Source organism: Haemaphysalis longicornis, unplaced genomic scaffold, assembly GCF_048455015.1.
Source record: "Haemaphysalis longicornis isolate Haplotype H1 unplaced genomic scaffold, Haemaphysalis longicornis Haplotype H1 scaffold_5, whole genome shotgun sequence".
NCBI classification, from domain to species: Eukaryota; Metazoa; Arthropoda; class Arachnida; order Ixodida; family Ixodidae; genus Haemaphysalis; species Haemaphysalis longicornis.
Genome location: NW_027526385.1, coordinates 16,685,128 through 16,700,958, shown reverse-complemented (window position 1 = coordinate 16,700,958; position 15,831 = coordinate 16,685,128). Strand labels below are relative to the sequence as shown.

Here is a 15,831-nt window from a genome sequence, read left to right as displayed (position 1 = left end):
CAATTGACTTTTTTTTTCAACAAAAATTAGAACAAGCAAACTTAGAGACATAATGGAAGTGCCTAAACGACATAAAAACGTTTTTTTACTGCAGAGTTGACTTAATTTGTTACAAATAAACACCGTACAAGTGCAGAGTGAAGGAATCGAGAGCTAGTGCGAGAGGCATCAAGCATCAGTCAACTCGCAGCATGGCGAAGCATCATCCCGATTTGATCTTTTGCCGAAAACAAGCCGGTGTCGGTAAGTACAACGTCCTTTAACCAACGATCGAGGCGAAAATGCCGATCCATCATCTAACAACCTTTTGAAATTAACGATGTAATACCTGCGGACTAATCATGCTCTGTTTTCTGTCCCTCTTTGCAGCCATCGGACGCCTCTGCGAGAAATGTAAGTGTTCTCGCCTTTTTCGACATTGTAGACTAGTTTGTGAGTTCATTAGTGGTTGTTGAAATAGAAACTGCCCGAAATTAGAGTTGAAACTTGGATACAAAGCAGGTTGACATATTTTGGACTTAGTAAATGGATGTCTGCAGTTCGCGCGGTGTTTACGTTGCGTTTACGTTATGACATCTCCCTGTGATTAGGCCGCTTCTAGCTGAAATTCTGGACGCTGTTCTCGCCATGGCGTGTTAAGGAAGGTTTTCAAAAAGTTTTCAAACATATATAACGCCGGGTAAGCCTTGTCAATGCGTGCTGAGCTTCGTTTTTCTGTGCTGAGAGTTGACTTTAGCTTGACTTCGTGCTACTGTAGCGTTGGCGATACTGTCCCGGCCCTTTTGTAACCTTGAAAAGCGAAACGAACGCGCAGGTGACGGCAAGTGCGTCATCTGCGACTCGTACGTGCGGCCGTGCACGCTGGTGCGCATCTGCGACGAGTGCAACTACGGCTCGTACCAGGGTCGCTGCGTCATCTGCGGAGGGCCCGGTGTCTCGGACGCCTACTACTGCAAGGAGTGCACCATCCAGGAGAAAGACGTGAGTGCGCATGCGCATGCCAGGAGTGCCTTTACAGACGTTGCCCCTCCCCCTTTTTCCCGCAGCTTTATGTTGTACAAGCACTGGCTTTCAAAGTTGGCTATCAGAATAGGAGGTTAGTGCAGTAAAGTTCAGAAGCAGCAAAGAATTGTCATATTGGAATCAGTCCAGGCAAGCTATAAGGCAAAGAATGAGTTTGGAGAATGAGTCAGTAGGTCTGTTAAGTTGGCCGTGAAGACAAAATACAAGTTTGGTTCATTCAAAACACTGCATTGACCGAATAATGATGACATCATTTTAATAATAATAAAATGACAAAGCGAGATATAAAGCGCTTACCACCAACCATTGGGAATGCATTTGGGGTAAAGTCTACTGTCCCAGCAATCTCCTCCAGCATAAATGATAAAAATCTGTCTAATACTAGTGGAGCTACGGGAAATTAAAAATTGTGCATAAATGTTTTCTCTCAACTCGGCTGTGGACTACGTGACCAACGCTGGCTGCGCTCTCCTGTAGAGGGGGGGCGGCTCGTGACGTTCTCTTTGGTGGTTTTCGATATGTCGTAGGCCTGGAAGTTTTCTTTTTCTCCGCAACATGGAGTAGTCTATTTCCAGTGTATTGCGTGACAAAGCAGGCATTGCTGCCTGCTCGCAAGTGCGCGCTCAGGCTGGTAGGGTGTTATTGAAGCAACATACGCTTGTTGTCGAGTGGTCTGTTTGACAGGGAAATATTGGGTTCATCACTCCAGCTCCACGCGCACTCAAAACACAAAAGAAACACCAAAAACTGTATGTACAGGTTCTGGCGTAAAAGAGGTTAGTGCACAGTGCCGACGACGGTTCATCACCAGAAATGTGAGAAATGAACCATGACGTTGACCAGCAACACCCATTAGGACAGCCAACGCTGTAATGACGCAATAAAGTGGCGCACAATGAGGGAAATTGAGAGCGTGGCTGGTTTTCCCACAACTTTCGCGCAGATATGTGTAAGCTTAGCGCTTCATGTGCACATGTAATATTTGGCTCAGGTATTCCTGGAAGTGTAATCTAAACATCACACATGTTGATTTTCTCTGGTCAAAGCATGCTGCAGGGTCCCTTTAAGGAAGCCACTTTCTTGCTGGGTCCTTATGACGTCATAGGGACTTGTTTGTGCGATTGGCAGCGGCAACTGCAAAACATGACCATACTATTGTAGTGGTGCCTCTGGTTTCACACATACCACGCGAGTGCTGAGCAGTTAAAGCTGGTAAGTGATTATAGTGTTTCCTCGTTAAGTCACTGCTGACGTCGCATAGCATGAAACTTTGAAGTTCTGCTAGTGTATTTTTTGTGTTTTTCTGTATGTTAAAAATTGTCTTTTTGGCTGGAATTAAGTTGTGCGAATTACCAAAAAGACCAGTTCCGTCAAATTTAACTATTGCATTTTATCTTCATGGCCTCAGTGGCCAAGGCGTTGTGCTGCTTTGCACGTGGGCGCAGGTTCGCTTCCCTGCCGCGGCGGCCGCTTTTCTGATGGAGGCGAAAAGCCAAGAAGTGTACGAGATTTTGGCTTACGTTAAAGATCCCCAAGTGGTCGAAATTAACCCAGAGCCATCCACTACCATGCACCTCATCGTTTGCATTGCGTCGACGTATTAAACTCTACAATTGATCAATCAATCAATCAGTCGTCCTCATGGCCCCTTTAAATGGGGTGTGCGGTCAGTATTACTTCGAGATGGAAATCTTGCTCAGTTCTTAATTCTCTTCCTTTCTCTCTAAACTGCAGAGGGACGGCTGTCCAAAGATTGTGAACCTGGGGAGCTCCAAGACGGATCTCTTCTACGAGCGGAAAAAATACGGCTTCAAAAAGAGGTGACAGAGTGGTTGAGGAGGCCTTGACACAGCCCGGACAAGGCTCTCCAATTTTTTTTTTTTTTTTTCACCCTCGCCATTCTGTCAGACCAACGCTTCTCCCTGGGCATTCAAACCCCACAACTGTTTTTTCTATTCCAATAAATGTTTGTGAATGACCTCAAACGTGTGAGATATCATATTTGCATGCACACTGAAGACACGGAAGTGTCTAAATAAAATGCAATCTGTTCCATTTTAGGCCAATTTGCTCTGCCCTGTTACTCAGTCCTTAATTGCTGCTATTGCAGTAGGAACAAAACTTGGGTACAACTTAAGTAGTATGATAATGGAAGTTGGTCCCGTGCCTCATTACTGCAGCAGGCTGTTCCTTCGTGCAGTGCAAAAAAGTGTGTTCCTGCGAGAATTTTGAACGTGACACGAGCCGTTTCCGTGATTTTTTGGACTAAATCTGCTCATACATTACCACAGCGATGGAAAACAAACTACCGTATTTACTTGATTCTGAGCACCCTCTTTTTTTTCAACGATCACGATGCCCAAAGTAAGGGGGGTGCTTAGATTAAAAAACCTAAATTACACCCCCCCCCCCCTTTCCCTGTCACTTTTTTTCGCAGCCCTATCTCGACGAGACGGGCGCAAGGAATAATGTTCTTCTAAGTGGCAACATTAAATAGAGAAATAGGTACAGACAATGAGCCCACTGCTTAAGCCTGATACTCGGTCACCTTAACTACCCTTGGAATCCGTTGTGCTACTTGCGCCGCCAATCTCAGCATGCCCCAGCACGTCGTCTTCTGTTCCGTTGAAGTGGTGTGCAATTGAAAACTTCATAAATGACTTGGCCAAAACATCAACTTAGGCACGCTTCCACGCATTTGAAATACACCTTGTGATGGTTGCTTAAAAAAAGGGGGTGCTTGGGTTCGCATGCAAACGTTTTTTCCAATTGTTTTTTTTTTTCCCCAGAAGTAGGGGAGGGTGCTTTTAGAATCGCAAAAATACTAGTTGAGAAAAAAGATGATGTTGCGCATAAAGTGCAACGTCCTTTCAAAATGCGCGTTCTCTTTGATGTTGTGAGTTTGTCACTTTGGTGGAGTGGTAAACTATTTTAGCTATTGCCGATTTGAACTTGTATGCGAGTACAGAACCTGGGTGTGTTCTATTCAGTAGCCAACACACAGTTTGTGTTGGGTAAATCGACCGGGTAGTGATGATGATGATGAAGTGGTTGTTGGGGGGGGGGGGGGGGGGGGGGACAGAGGCCGGTAACTGTCTGGCGTTACGCCGACACCTCAACCGGCCGACCGGGTAGCGAGTATGTTTATTATCCGCAGAATGTGTGCAAGAACCTTCATCCACGAACAGTTGTGTGGAGCGTGTACAATCTTATTGCAATGGGAAAAAGGCTGTGATTGGAGCCCTTGGACCAGGACGCCATTGGAGTAGTCCGCCATCTCTTGATGCGTTGTTTTCTGGGGCAAGAGCTGGCAAGTTCAAACAGACTTCTGGCTCTTTGCCATAGGGGGATTCTTCTTCTGAGCAACCTGTTTATTTTTGTTGCATGGTGATCCAATCCCACACTAAATTCCAGTGTATTTCTGCGGAGCTTCCAGCATCCAAAAGCTAAATTGCTTGAAGAGACACAAACTGGCACTTCTCACCCTTTTTATAGCATCAGCTTTCTGACGTAGTTTTTAGGCAAAGCCGCGGTGATGATGTTCGTAAAGCGAAAACCTTGGTAGCACATACGTTTGTTAAGGATTGGCTGATATGCTAAATGTTGCTCTCTAAACAGTCAATCGTGCCCTACTTTGTGGGGTTCGCTAGCACAATTTGCAGCTGCTCTGTCCATTATTCCGGATGGTTCAACAATGTTGCATCAGGTTCTTATTTGCTCTATAAAGAATACAGCAGAGTACTCGCTGTAACCAGACAGCAAAAGCCGTTCGCCACATCCAAAAAACTAGAGTAAGTTGCAATACGACGATCAGAATAGGCAAAACAGTGTAGCAACAAAATGGTGAATGCGTTTTTAAGAACACAAACTCCGTAAAATACCGAGTCTTGTCCAACAAGTCTCGTACCTATTATATTAGGGGAGTTACAGCCGATGCTAACGATCATGTTGATGAGGAAGGTCTGAAATATTTTTGTGGCAAAATTCTTCCAACGTAGTAACATGTTCTTTTGCAATTTGTGCTACAGCTTTCTGTAATCTGTCATGTTGCCTTTGCTCAACAGTAAAATGTAGAGATCAACACAGCTGTCACACCTTGGTTCCATCTTGAAGAAACCTTGAGTTTACACGTGCCAAAAAGTCATTTTTTTCTGTGCATCCATTGATAAACTTACAGGTGCAACAATGCACAGTCATCATGCACGACATTTTGATCTACAAAAAGGAAGAAGCGACAATGCCTTTCTTTTTTTTTTTTAGAACTCTGCTTTTTATTTTCAAAAGGGGGAAAAAAAAAGAATCGCCAGTGACGGACACATTGGACGAAAAAACAACAGAGACGAGAAACAAAGCCAAATACTCGAGGCACCAATAACACACAACGCCCTACGTTCTCTCTGCTCTGGGTGAGGGAAGGGTTGGAGCACCATATTTGTGGGGCTCCGAGTTTTCTAAAAATAGTTAATCGTCTATGACACATCGATTATCTAACCGCTGCTCAGAGAAAGGGGTGCGGTGAAACCAAATCCATTCCTCCTCCTCCTCCTCTTTTACAACCACGGAAAGACTCGCAAGTATCCGCAAAACATTTTTCTCTCTCCATTTCTGCTCCAACTTTCAGATGAGAGCATCGTGTAAAACGTGACCACATCAATCAACCACTGATGTGGATTTACAGAGAATCTACAGCCAAGTATTCCTCGTGCATGAACATAGATGGCGCCACGATGCCCAGATTTCGTTACCTCTGCAATGCTTGAGGGTGGTTGCTCATTCTTTTCTTTTGGCACTATGTGGTTTGAAAACACATGCGGCTATGAACGATTCAGTTTCACGTAAAAAGAGAACAATGCTGGTTTTTTTTCGGCGAGAAAACTGCCTTCAATTTCTACTGTGGGTTGTGTCTTACGAAAAGATGGTGCATGAACTTCGAAGATGTAATGCTAACTGTGCTTTTTGCTATGAAGGCTCATGACTTGCGAGACATCTGATATGCTGTGTTGATGTGTGTAGCTTGCACAAGAAGCAATAAAGTGGCTCTCCTTCCGTGAAATGTGAACAAAATCTTTTTCGCAGTGATAAAGTTTTTCTGTTGAGGCATTGCCCAATGTACCCTGGCATGTTGAAAAGAGAAAGAAGTTCTTTCAAAAGAATTCCCACATATTTTGCAACCTCTACTCACAAGTCTCACCTAGAGTCAAAATGGAGCAAACTTTCCTGGTAGTGCGATTTGTAACCACTCTGAAACCAACACCTTCTTTCACATTTTTTTTTTATATAATTGTCAGATACGATGAATGCTAGATTGTCGGCTGCCGCGGACAAATACAGGGGGCTCGTATATTGCCAAGTTAGAGTCTACGAAAAGATGTTTCAAGGATGGACTGTACGTGAAACTCGTCGAAACCTACCAAAACGAATCAAACGAATGGAACCTGTCACCACAAGCGGAGACGGAGAGAAGGGAAATTCTTTGTTGTTTTTCGATTAAGTGCTCTCAAGTTCCCAAACTCCTAACCCTAGCTGAAGTACAGTTGTAGGCAGGAAAGTCAAAAGCTGTTTCAAACCATACAAAAATGTGAACAACATGGTAGCCACCTAAAATCACGCACTTTGATGAAGGCCGTGGACTCGTTAACAAAGTGAATCTCTCCGAAGAACACCTGGGGCAAGTATAGGATCGTTATAATGAAAATCAAATTCTGAATTGTTTATGCGTATAATGAATCGTGTGGCCACTGTGAACTGTTCTTTCGATCTGCGGACTTTTGTGAGAGCAAGAACGTTTGGCACCGCCGTGTACGTAGATACCACAAGCAACAATTTCGTGTAGCCAAACACTCGTTGTTCTTGAAAGATGCTTCAACTGACAGGCTGCTTAGTGGTAACCCAGCCAAAATAAAGAAAATAGTAAACAACACCCATCAAGCACATCAATTTGCAAATTCCGAAGCATAACCATACTCCAAGTTTTCCAAGAAAATGTTAAGGCAGGTTTTGAATTTCAAAGTTTCACACGAAGAAGCTCAGATTTGGATGTGCGTTGCATGAAAGTGAATCGCTCAAAGTTATTTTGTGAAGTGAACTTGGAGCTTTCCAGGCCAAATTTGTAAGAATGGATCCACAACTACCATATCTGTGTTCCCAATAGGACTAATTATGCTCAGACCCTCTAACGAGTACAACAGGTGTTGCTGCTATTTTTAGCTGGGAACACAGTTTCCAAAGGAACTAACACCCACAAGAACACAACTGCTACTTTAGTGACAAGTCTGACGAAAAAAGAAAAAAAAGTTGTAGTCACAAAATGGCAGCACCAGAGTTAAAAAAAAAAGAAACATGCACCAACTGTGCAAATTTGCACCGCAAATGTAAAGGCGAACACACGTGACACACCTACACTTTGTGCAACCAAAAGAAATCGATGAAATCTTAAATGTAAAGTTCATTGTCTGCGATAAAAAAAAACAACAACAAGTGGCATAGAGTAACAACACAACATGTTCCAGTCATTCGGTAGCACTAGCTCAGTACCTTGGACAGAAACTCCAACCAAGACTGGCATTGAAATATAAACGCCCGTTCTTAAGTTGAACGTTCAGACAGAAAAAGAGGTTGCACCTGAACAAACAGCCAAGAAAATGAGTAAATACGCAAGCACAGCATTGCACACTCATTCAAGAAAAAAAAAAAAAAGCTAGGCAAAGTTACCGGCGCATACACTGCTCGGTCAATGTCGTGGTACAAAACAAAAACAACCAAAGACGCGTAAGTGAGACACCACATTTTGCAAAAACTAAGTGCTACCAGAATCGTACAAATGTTTACACTGTTTCGAAGCGAACCTTCCTGGGTCTTTGCTTTTTTTTTTTTCCACTGACCAGCTGTGGAACGATGCAGCAAAAACAAAAATCGCGAGCAAAATAAACAACAAGTAAGACACTCAAATAGCGATAAAGTACACAGACCTCCATCGTAGACATAGACGAAATTGCTAAATCAACCCAAATTCCTTATACGTAGCACATTGTATGTGTCAGAGAAGCAACCAAAACCTTCTCCGGGTGTAATTTTTAGTTTACGCGGCGGAGCTTACAGGTGAGGGGGATCATACAACATGTCTAAGTCCACTTTCCTCGAGGCTTATACTGACTGAAACAGGTGCCCTTTAGAGCATATATAAGTTCGCCACCAAGATGAAGGTTTAACTTCTTGGGAAAACGGAAAGCAGAAGACATTGCGGATCACAAGTCAATGTTTGGTGAAGAGTGAAATGAACAGAACAAGAGGTAAAGCACGCCATTATTGAGGCGATCTCAAATGTCACATTCAATGTTGTCAACTCCGCTCCAGTCGATCTGTTACACGTTTAGAACAGAGACGGTACCCCTCAACTAGCTTAACCTAAATGTGGCGATCATTGCCTCTTGCATCCTGACGGAGGAGGCAGCAAAACAAGAAGGCAAAGAGAAGGAGGAACTTGTACTTTCTCTCGAGCGGCCATATTGGGCCCTTCGCGAACTTTGATTCGGGGGGACTGTCGGCTAGACTCGCTATGTACACAAACAACGCCATCTGCTACGCTGCTGGGACGATATCACGTCGCCGCGAAGTACGAGCTGACGCGCTACAGAATCGCGTGAAGATGCCTAAATACGCCTCCCGCGTGTCTTGAGGAGGTTGCCGCAAAAAAGAAAAGGCTAGGTGGGTTTGATATTGCGAGGAGACAATTCGCCGCTGCTCCCGGCAGCGACGAATTTACCGACTGGCGGTTTTCGCACCGGTCTTGTCGATCTCCCGACTTGATTTGTTTTTCCAACTGTGCCATAATGCGCTGGTGATGTGCGAATGTTGTACGCTTCGCTGAATGTCTTGACGCAGCTCGTAAGTTCATTTGATGCGTTTCACTTTTTTTATGACCGTCAAAAAAAGGTGGAAGTTGTCGAAAAAGGTATGATGGGTTATAATACGCATATAAGTACAAAAGTGAAGTCTAACTGAAGCTCTTATACACCTATAAAAAGATGTCGTCCCGCAACAATGACACTCTTTCCCACCTTTTTGCTCGAAACTAGTGTCTAGGCATTGAAGTGCGCCCCTGAAACTTCCGGCAAAAAAAAAAGTCGACGTTCCAGAAACGCTACAGCCAATTTTTGCTTTTCCAATGTGTCTAACGTCCACTGATCCAACACCCCTTCGACAAAGACTGCCAGCTGAGCTGAAAATCACCTCAAACCCAAATGACAGCGACATCTAAAGCCAGGTGATGACTAACAATGAAACTCGGTCAACGCAACAGCGATGAAAGTTGGAGGAGAGTTTAGGTTTCGAAACGAATGCTCCCAGCGGAGGAATTTCCTCCCCCGTTGGCTAGAGCACACAAGCAAAACCATCAGAGCTGACAACAACAGGCAGCGCTTCGCAATGCCAAGGTCACATCATCATGATCATCATCATCATCAGGCACAATCAAGTCCCAACAAAGTTGGTCTTCAAGGGTCGGTGGCAGGGAGGGGTGAGTACGCTGCGATACGATATGGCGGAGCACTTCCACGATTCCATCATCGTCCGCGTCGAGATCATCCTTCGGTTCCGAGAGGTAAGAGGCAGGCGACCGGCGAATCAAGGGACCATCATCCGCCGGTCGGCGCGGCAAGTCGTGCGATGATGTTGCGGACACACACTCGCGCACAATGGCGAGTGGGGGGGGGGGAGCGATGGGTGCTGGAGGTGGCGATGAGTCTATGGGGATGTCGGAAGAGAACGAGCAGTTCGCGTTCACACAACTGGTTTGCTTGACCGTGGTTTGCAGTCTCTCATCGTCGGAGGCGCAGCCGACGGTCTTGTCACTGCCGACTGGCGAGGCAGTTAGATGCAGGCTGCTCACAAAACCCGGGAGTGAAAGATTTGGCGCGAGCGTGAGACTTGAGTGGGAGGTTTTGCAGGTGGGAGCAATGAGACAGCGGATCAGAGAAATTAGGCTTAGCGAAGGATGATCGAAAAAAAGAGCAACAAAAAGATAACTGGGTAAGGCAAATGATGGAAGGACAGCAGATCAGAGTTAGGCTTAGCAAAGGGTGATCAAAAAAAAAAAAAGCAAGAAAAGGATAACCGGGTAAGGCTATGATGGAAGGATTGATCGATGAAAGTGCAAAAAGAAAAAAGTGTGTTTGTCACATGCTTTTATTGACAAGCTGGGGGGAAACAAAACACCGGCAGAAACTGGGATGACTAACTGGGTGAACGGTGGGTTCGTGGTAAGTAAGGTAAAAAAAAGAAATGAGACCGTAAGATGACCGGGCAGGGAAAAACAAAACAAAAAGATCAAGAAAGGAGAGGGTGACCGGGTGGCTGTGCTTTGGTGGTGGTGCTCAGGGGTTGAGTTCGCTCTCCAGCATTGCATCCAACTGGTCGGTCAAGCTGGCCAGCATGTGCTCAATGTCGTGAATCACGTCTCCCGAAGAGGCGGACGGCGGCGGCGCCGGCGTCATCAGGCGACCGCCTGCCGCCAGGGACAGTCTGCGCGAGAAATCGGAAAAAAAGAAATGAAAAGAAGGAACATTTGCTGTTCTTGTGAAATGTTTGGTTTTTTTTTTCAACTTTCAACAGCAATTATATAGGCCAGATAGCCCACCAATACAGTAAAACCTTGCTAGAAGAGACACTATTACAGGAAACTTTTGGTTGGTTTTCTTATTAGGGTTGCCACCTTCCCGGTTTTGGACCGGCCCGACCGGTTTTTAAACAGCGGGCCGGTTGCCGGTCCATATCTAAACCGGCCGTCATCAGCCGGTTTTTTGGCTTTTGTGCCGTGATTATGTCCGTTTTGGCGTTTTACAAGCGTCAATTCAACAACTAAGACGATAAATACGTGTCGACAAGCTGCGCAAAGACACGCGAGCAGAGAAAATACGAGGGCGAGCGCGCTGCCTCAGATGGAGGGGGACCTAAGGGAAGAACAAAATAACGAAATTCTACCGCCGCGGTCAGCAATTGCGGTTACGTTTCACTGAAGCACATGTAGAGCGATTAACCAAGCTCTCAATCACTTTCAGTACAAATGTTATGTTGATTTCTCTCTAAGAAAACACTACAATAAATGACACTGCATGTTAAAAATCATGGCGTCTTTTTTCAACACATATCCCCCCTTTCGCCCCCCCCCGGAAGGCCCGTTTTTTTTTCAGGGAAAGGTGGTAACCCTATTTCTTATGTTTGCTATGTTAGCAACATTGCACAAAAGAGACATCATTACAAGAGACACGAATTACTAACGGCAACTTTTTTGGGCCCCTAGAGAAATATTTTTCACTATTTAGAAAAGACATGACTTCCCCCCAAAAAAGGTTTCTCTTCCCAAAACCAAAATCTTCCGGGATCTGGTTCATAGTTTTGAATTCTAGTGCCTTATTTTATTCCTGAAGTTTGAAAAAAAGAGATGACATATCGTCCGCCGTGGTCATCCCAAAAGCTATTACGATGACACGATGTGAGTTAGTCATGTTTAGGATATCCCTATCTTTTGTATCTAACTGTAACTCTATCTAACTGTAAGCCATCACCACTAGTAGAATTAAGTAAGAATACTCTGTGTAAGGAGCATTGCAAAAGAGAGGGCATTTAGGGCGAACTTAAAAGGAAGAAATGCATACAAATCAATCACGACAGTATGGCATAGGCACCATACCAACTGTGTTTCCACCACAAATGAACCAAGCTAATAAACTCGTTAATGCTGCAGGTGCATTGACTCACTTGTCTATGGGGCGAGGGGGAACGGAGGGCTTCTGTGCCATGGTTTTGTCACGCGACGATGGTGGCGAGTTCCGGGGCACATCTGCAAAAAAACCAGCGATGCACACATTGCAGACACGAGAACGCAACCAGGCGCTTCAAAAACACTGCACGAGAGGGCCGACACGACACGCACCTCTGACGGGCACTTCCTCGGGTGGACTGTTCCGGACTTCCGCTGCCGTCGGGGGGCTGCTCCGGCGGAACGGCTTGTCCAGTCCGTCGCTGCCCACGGAGGGAGCGAGGGGCGAGGAGGGGCTTCCTCCCGAAGACGGAGGCAGTTGCTGCTGGGTGCCGTGCAGAGGCAGGGGCGGGGGCTGCTCCCCGGGCCGCTGCTTGATGGTGCCCACGTTCTCACAGGCGAACGGGAGGGACTCCGACGAGACGCTGGACCCGTTGGAGTCCTTCCGGCGGATCAGGGTGCCGCTGGGCGACAGCTCGCCGTCTGACGATGAGGCCGAGTTGGGGGTCGACATGGCTGGAGGAGGCGGAGGGGGCAAGGGCGCCTGCGGAGCCTCCTCGTCTGCTCCCGCGGATGACGACAACAGCGACGACGGCGGGGCTGCTGCCGCCGGTGGCGGAGGCGGAGGCAGGGGTGGCTCGTCGCGCGTCGTCGCCATGGTGAATCTGTGTTTCAGGGAGCAGCACACCGTGAAGAATATCCCCCGTGAAAATGGAAAGAGCATTCCTAGCAAGAAATCATACTTTCCATCTCCATTTCTGACTATATTTATAGATTCTGGCTGGAGTTGACAGCTTCTAACTAGAAAAATTCCTAGTCTAGCTAGAGAAAATTATTTCGAGGTTGCAGGTTTTTTTTTTTTTTCCTTCCAGCTAGACTGACAAATGCTAGCTGGAAGTAATAGCTGCTGGCCAGAACAAAATCTCCATCCAGCTACAAATGAGCTAGAAACTAAATTTCCTGCTAGAAATTCTGCCTATGTCTAGCTAGGAATATTTCTAGCTAGAAGAAATTTCTGGCTCAATAATCCAGCTAGAAAAAAAAACATTATTTTCACCTGGGATAAGCACTGAATGCACAAGTCCTGTGGCGTGGTGCACCAGGTTTATGTAGCGTGTGTGCCATGCAGTGTGTTTACGTATAACCGTGGCTCTTTCCCTCTTCTCATTTTCATCTCCGACAATCCAGCACCTTCGGCCAGAAGTATTGCAAGCGGATCGCTTCGAACTTGCGAACGAGACGAGGGAGAGAGCCACAGCCGCATGTAAACGTGCCGATTGGCATGTACGCTACGTAAACATGGTGCACCGTGCCACAAGCACATGCCTGCTATAAAAATGGCGAGTCTACAAACATGCTATCAGCACATTCAAACACCAATTCAATGTAAAATATCTGTACATGTACAAGGTTCACGGTTTAAATGAAAGTAAGTGTGTATTTGTGTCCTGTTATGCATAACGTACTCATACAGATGCCTGTTTATGCATAAATTAATTTAGACTGGGGAACGAAAATACATAGGAGACGAAACACCAATTGCAGTGCGTGTGGATGAGCGACCAGGTAATCTCACCTTAACACCAACAAGGATTACAAAGCTTTGCGGCTGCACTAGTGAAGGCAATAATAACGGCACCTGATGGATGAGATAATGAAATGAAAGCTGTGCAGTGAAATTCCAATTGCAGCATTTGTGCAGTTTCTTTTCTCGCAATGGATGTGACTAGCTTAACCTGAAACTAAGTGCTTGTGCAACAGCATTATCTAGCTGCCCGGCCGCCTTTCTTGTCCGGGACAGCCTGTGGCCCCCACTGGGAGCTCACCTGGACGTGAGGCTCTGTACGCAGGTGGCGAAGGCCGTCTCAGCTATGTCGGCCTCCTGCTGCCGGCGGATGGAGTTTGTGCGCTTGGGCGGGGTCGGGGCCGGGCTGCGCTTGGCACCCCCGCCTCCCCCCGTGTCCGGCCAGTCGGAGGACAGCTTGGGGTCGATGTCCTTGGGGTCGTAGTCGAGGTCGGGGCTGTCCAGCAGCGCCCGCGCTGCCACCTGCACGCAGCCGCGGCGTCGGCGTGGAAAAGTGAATCCGTGCACCCCTCTCGCACAACATTCAGTGTCCTTTCACTATGTGAAGAAGGGTGACCAGTGAAGCTGTGCTAGGTAATCATTCAGGCATCATTCACACAGCCGTTTTTCACCCCATCATGTCACTGTCACGTCACCGTCTTCCGTCATGGCAGATGGTTTTTTGGGCGATTTCTCGCCGAAGACGGTGCGACGGCGATGGGCAGCCAAGCTCTACGTTTCCGTTCTTTCAACGCAATGGGACCACGCCCCGCAGTAAACCAGCCAATCAGAAAACTTAAATTTCACAGCTGAATTTAGCCAAAAGTGAGCACACCTAAAAATCTAAGCCATTATTTATTTTTGTATTACAGCAATTATACTCACTTTGTATCTATATATCACGACATTTTCTTTACTTTGAAGAGTAAGCACGCTCAATTCTAGGCTAAACTGATCACTAAGCAAACGACGCCGTGCACTGACGGAGAGCTCCAGTACGAACGCTACTCCGTTACGTCTCCGCTGCGGTTTTTTGACGTGATGGCGCTGTGATGCAGAAGGTGACGGCTGTGTGAATGAGGCCTCAGAGTCATCTTGGTGGCTAAATGTCACATAATTTGTTTCCGGATAGTTCCTGTAAAACAAGTTACAGCCATTTTCCATAACCATACCCACCCATAGATAGCCATGTATTGACAGCACACAGTAATTCCGTATTGTTCGCAACTTCACTGTGAACTAACCAATTGTGAGAAGTAAATGAAGCTGAGCGTAATGGCAGAATCACCTTGGCAGCTAACAGCCATATAAATTGTTTCGAGATACTTTCGATAACACGACAGTTCGAACCGTTTTCTGCAATCATGCTCCCTCCCTAGATGGCTTTCACGCTTCACTGGGCAACACATGATGTCGAGAAGCCAGCTTACATGATGATGATGATTCCTATTGGTTTCCCCTTTGAAGCGGGGTGATGACATGTCATCTTACCAAAAGGGACTAATATAACCATGTTTTACACTCTTGGTTTAATACTAGCGCTACTTAGGGCAGGCACTAAAGCTTATTAGGCCCGAAATACTTTCTTTTCCCTGTTACAGGTGGTAACTGTCCTAGGCAATATTCCCCTCTCTGCTTTTCGTCCACCGATCCACCTAAGTTGGCTTCACCTGTATGCACAAATGCATTGCTGGGAAGACATTATTTCAGGGGCAGTATAAGCCGTCTTATATCAAAATATCACGGCCTTAGGACCTTCTTTTGATTTTTGTTTAACATTTTTTACGCTAGGAACAGGTTTTTGAGAGCAAAGAAACCTACTCGGGAGGGAGCGCGACACGATACCAGCAGAGACAGTTATATCAGGGCCAGCCCTAAAACAGCCCCTCGATTAAAAGTATGCCCGCATCACGAGACAACTGCTGGCAGTGTTTGAAGAACCCACAACTAAAATTCAGCACTCAAGCCCAGGGATTCACTATGGTACGAACAGTATAATCAGCCTCCGAGCCACTTCAGAGATAAAGAAAAAACAATTTCTCGTCAATTTAAGCCGGCTTACTTGCACTGAAAACAAAAGCTAGGCAAGTATCAAAGACTTTTGAGAACAAGAACATGCAAGTGACAGGTTCCTAAAATGATAGATATGGAATATACCTCAAAATAATAAACAAACTATTAGTTTCACAGGGAATCCATATACAAAAACTCGATAAATATGGCCCAAAGTAAGAGTTATCTCAGTGAATAACAGTAGGCTCCCATTAAAAGCATCTGGGCATTGGTGACGGTTACGGAAGATTACAGCTTCGAGGCGACAATGACAATGACAAAGGACAAAAGTGTTCCTTTGAAAAATAACTGGGATTATCCTAATGGGAGTCATACGTATTTACAAAAAGATGAATCAAAACGGAAAAACAACAGAAGGCAAACAAACTGCCCCATTTACGACACCCTAACGTGCTCCCTACTTTGCCTTTCCAGT

The 15,831-nt window shown here is 45.8% G+C and overlaps 2 protein-coding genes across 2 annotated transcripts in view; one reads left to right on the top strand and one right to left on the bottom strand.

The window, feature by feature from the left end:
* The first annotated feature begins 111 nt into the window (after positions 1-111).
* On the top strand, positions 112-3,008 carry Phf5a (PHD finger protein 5a). Its single transcript, XM_077669941.1, has 4 exons — positions 112-243; positions 370-393; positions 815-981; positions 2,758-3,008. Exons 1-4 carry the CDS (start codon positions 192-194, stop codon positions 2,845-2,847), a joined length of 333 nt encoding a protein of 110 aa, XP_077526067.1. The 5' UTR covers positions 112-191; the 3' UTR covers positions 2,848-3,008.
* A 2,462-nt stretch (positions 3,009-5,470) lies between these two features.
* Positions 5,471-15,831, bottom strand: part of LOC144137919 (uncharacterized) — a 510,196-nt gene continuing 499,835 nt past the window's right edge. Inside the window, exons 22-25 of the mRNA XM_077669938.1 lie at positions 13,606-13,826; positions 11,954-12,444; positions 11,779-11,860; positions 5,471-10,542 (exon numbers count right to left, since the gene is read on the bottom strand). Coding sequence (XP_077526064.1) covers positions 10,395-10,542; positions 11,779-11,860; positions 11,954-12,444; positions 13,606-13,826 — 942 coding nt within the window. The 3' untranslated portion in view covers positions 5,471-10,394. The remainder of the gene's footprint in view (positions 10,543-11,778; positions 11,861-11,953; positions 12,445-13,605; positions 13,827-15,831) is intronic.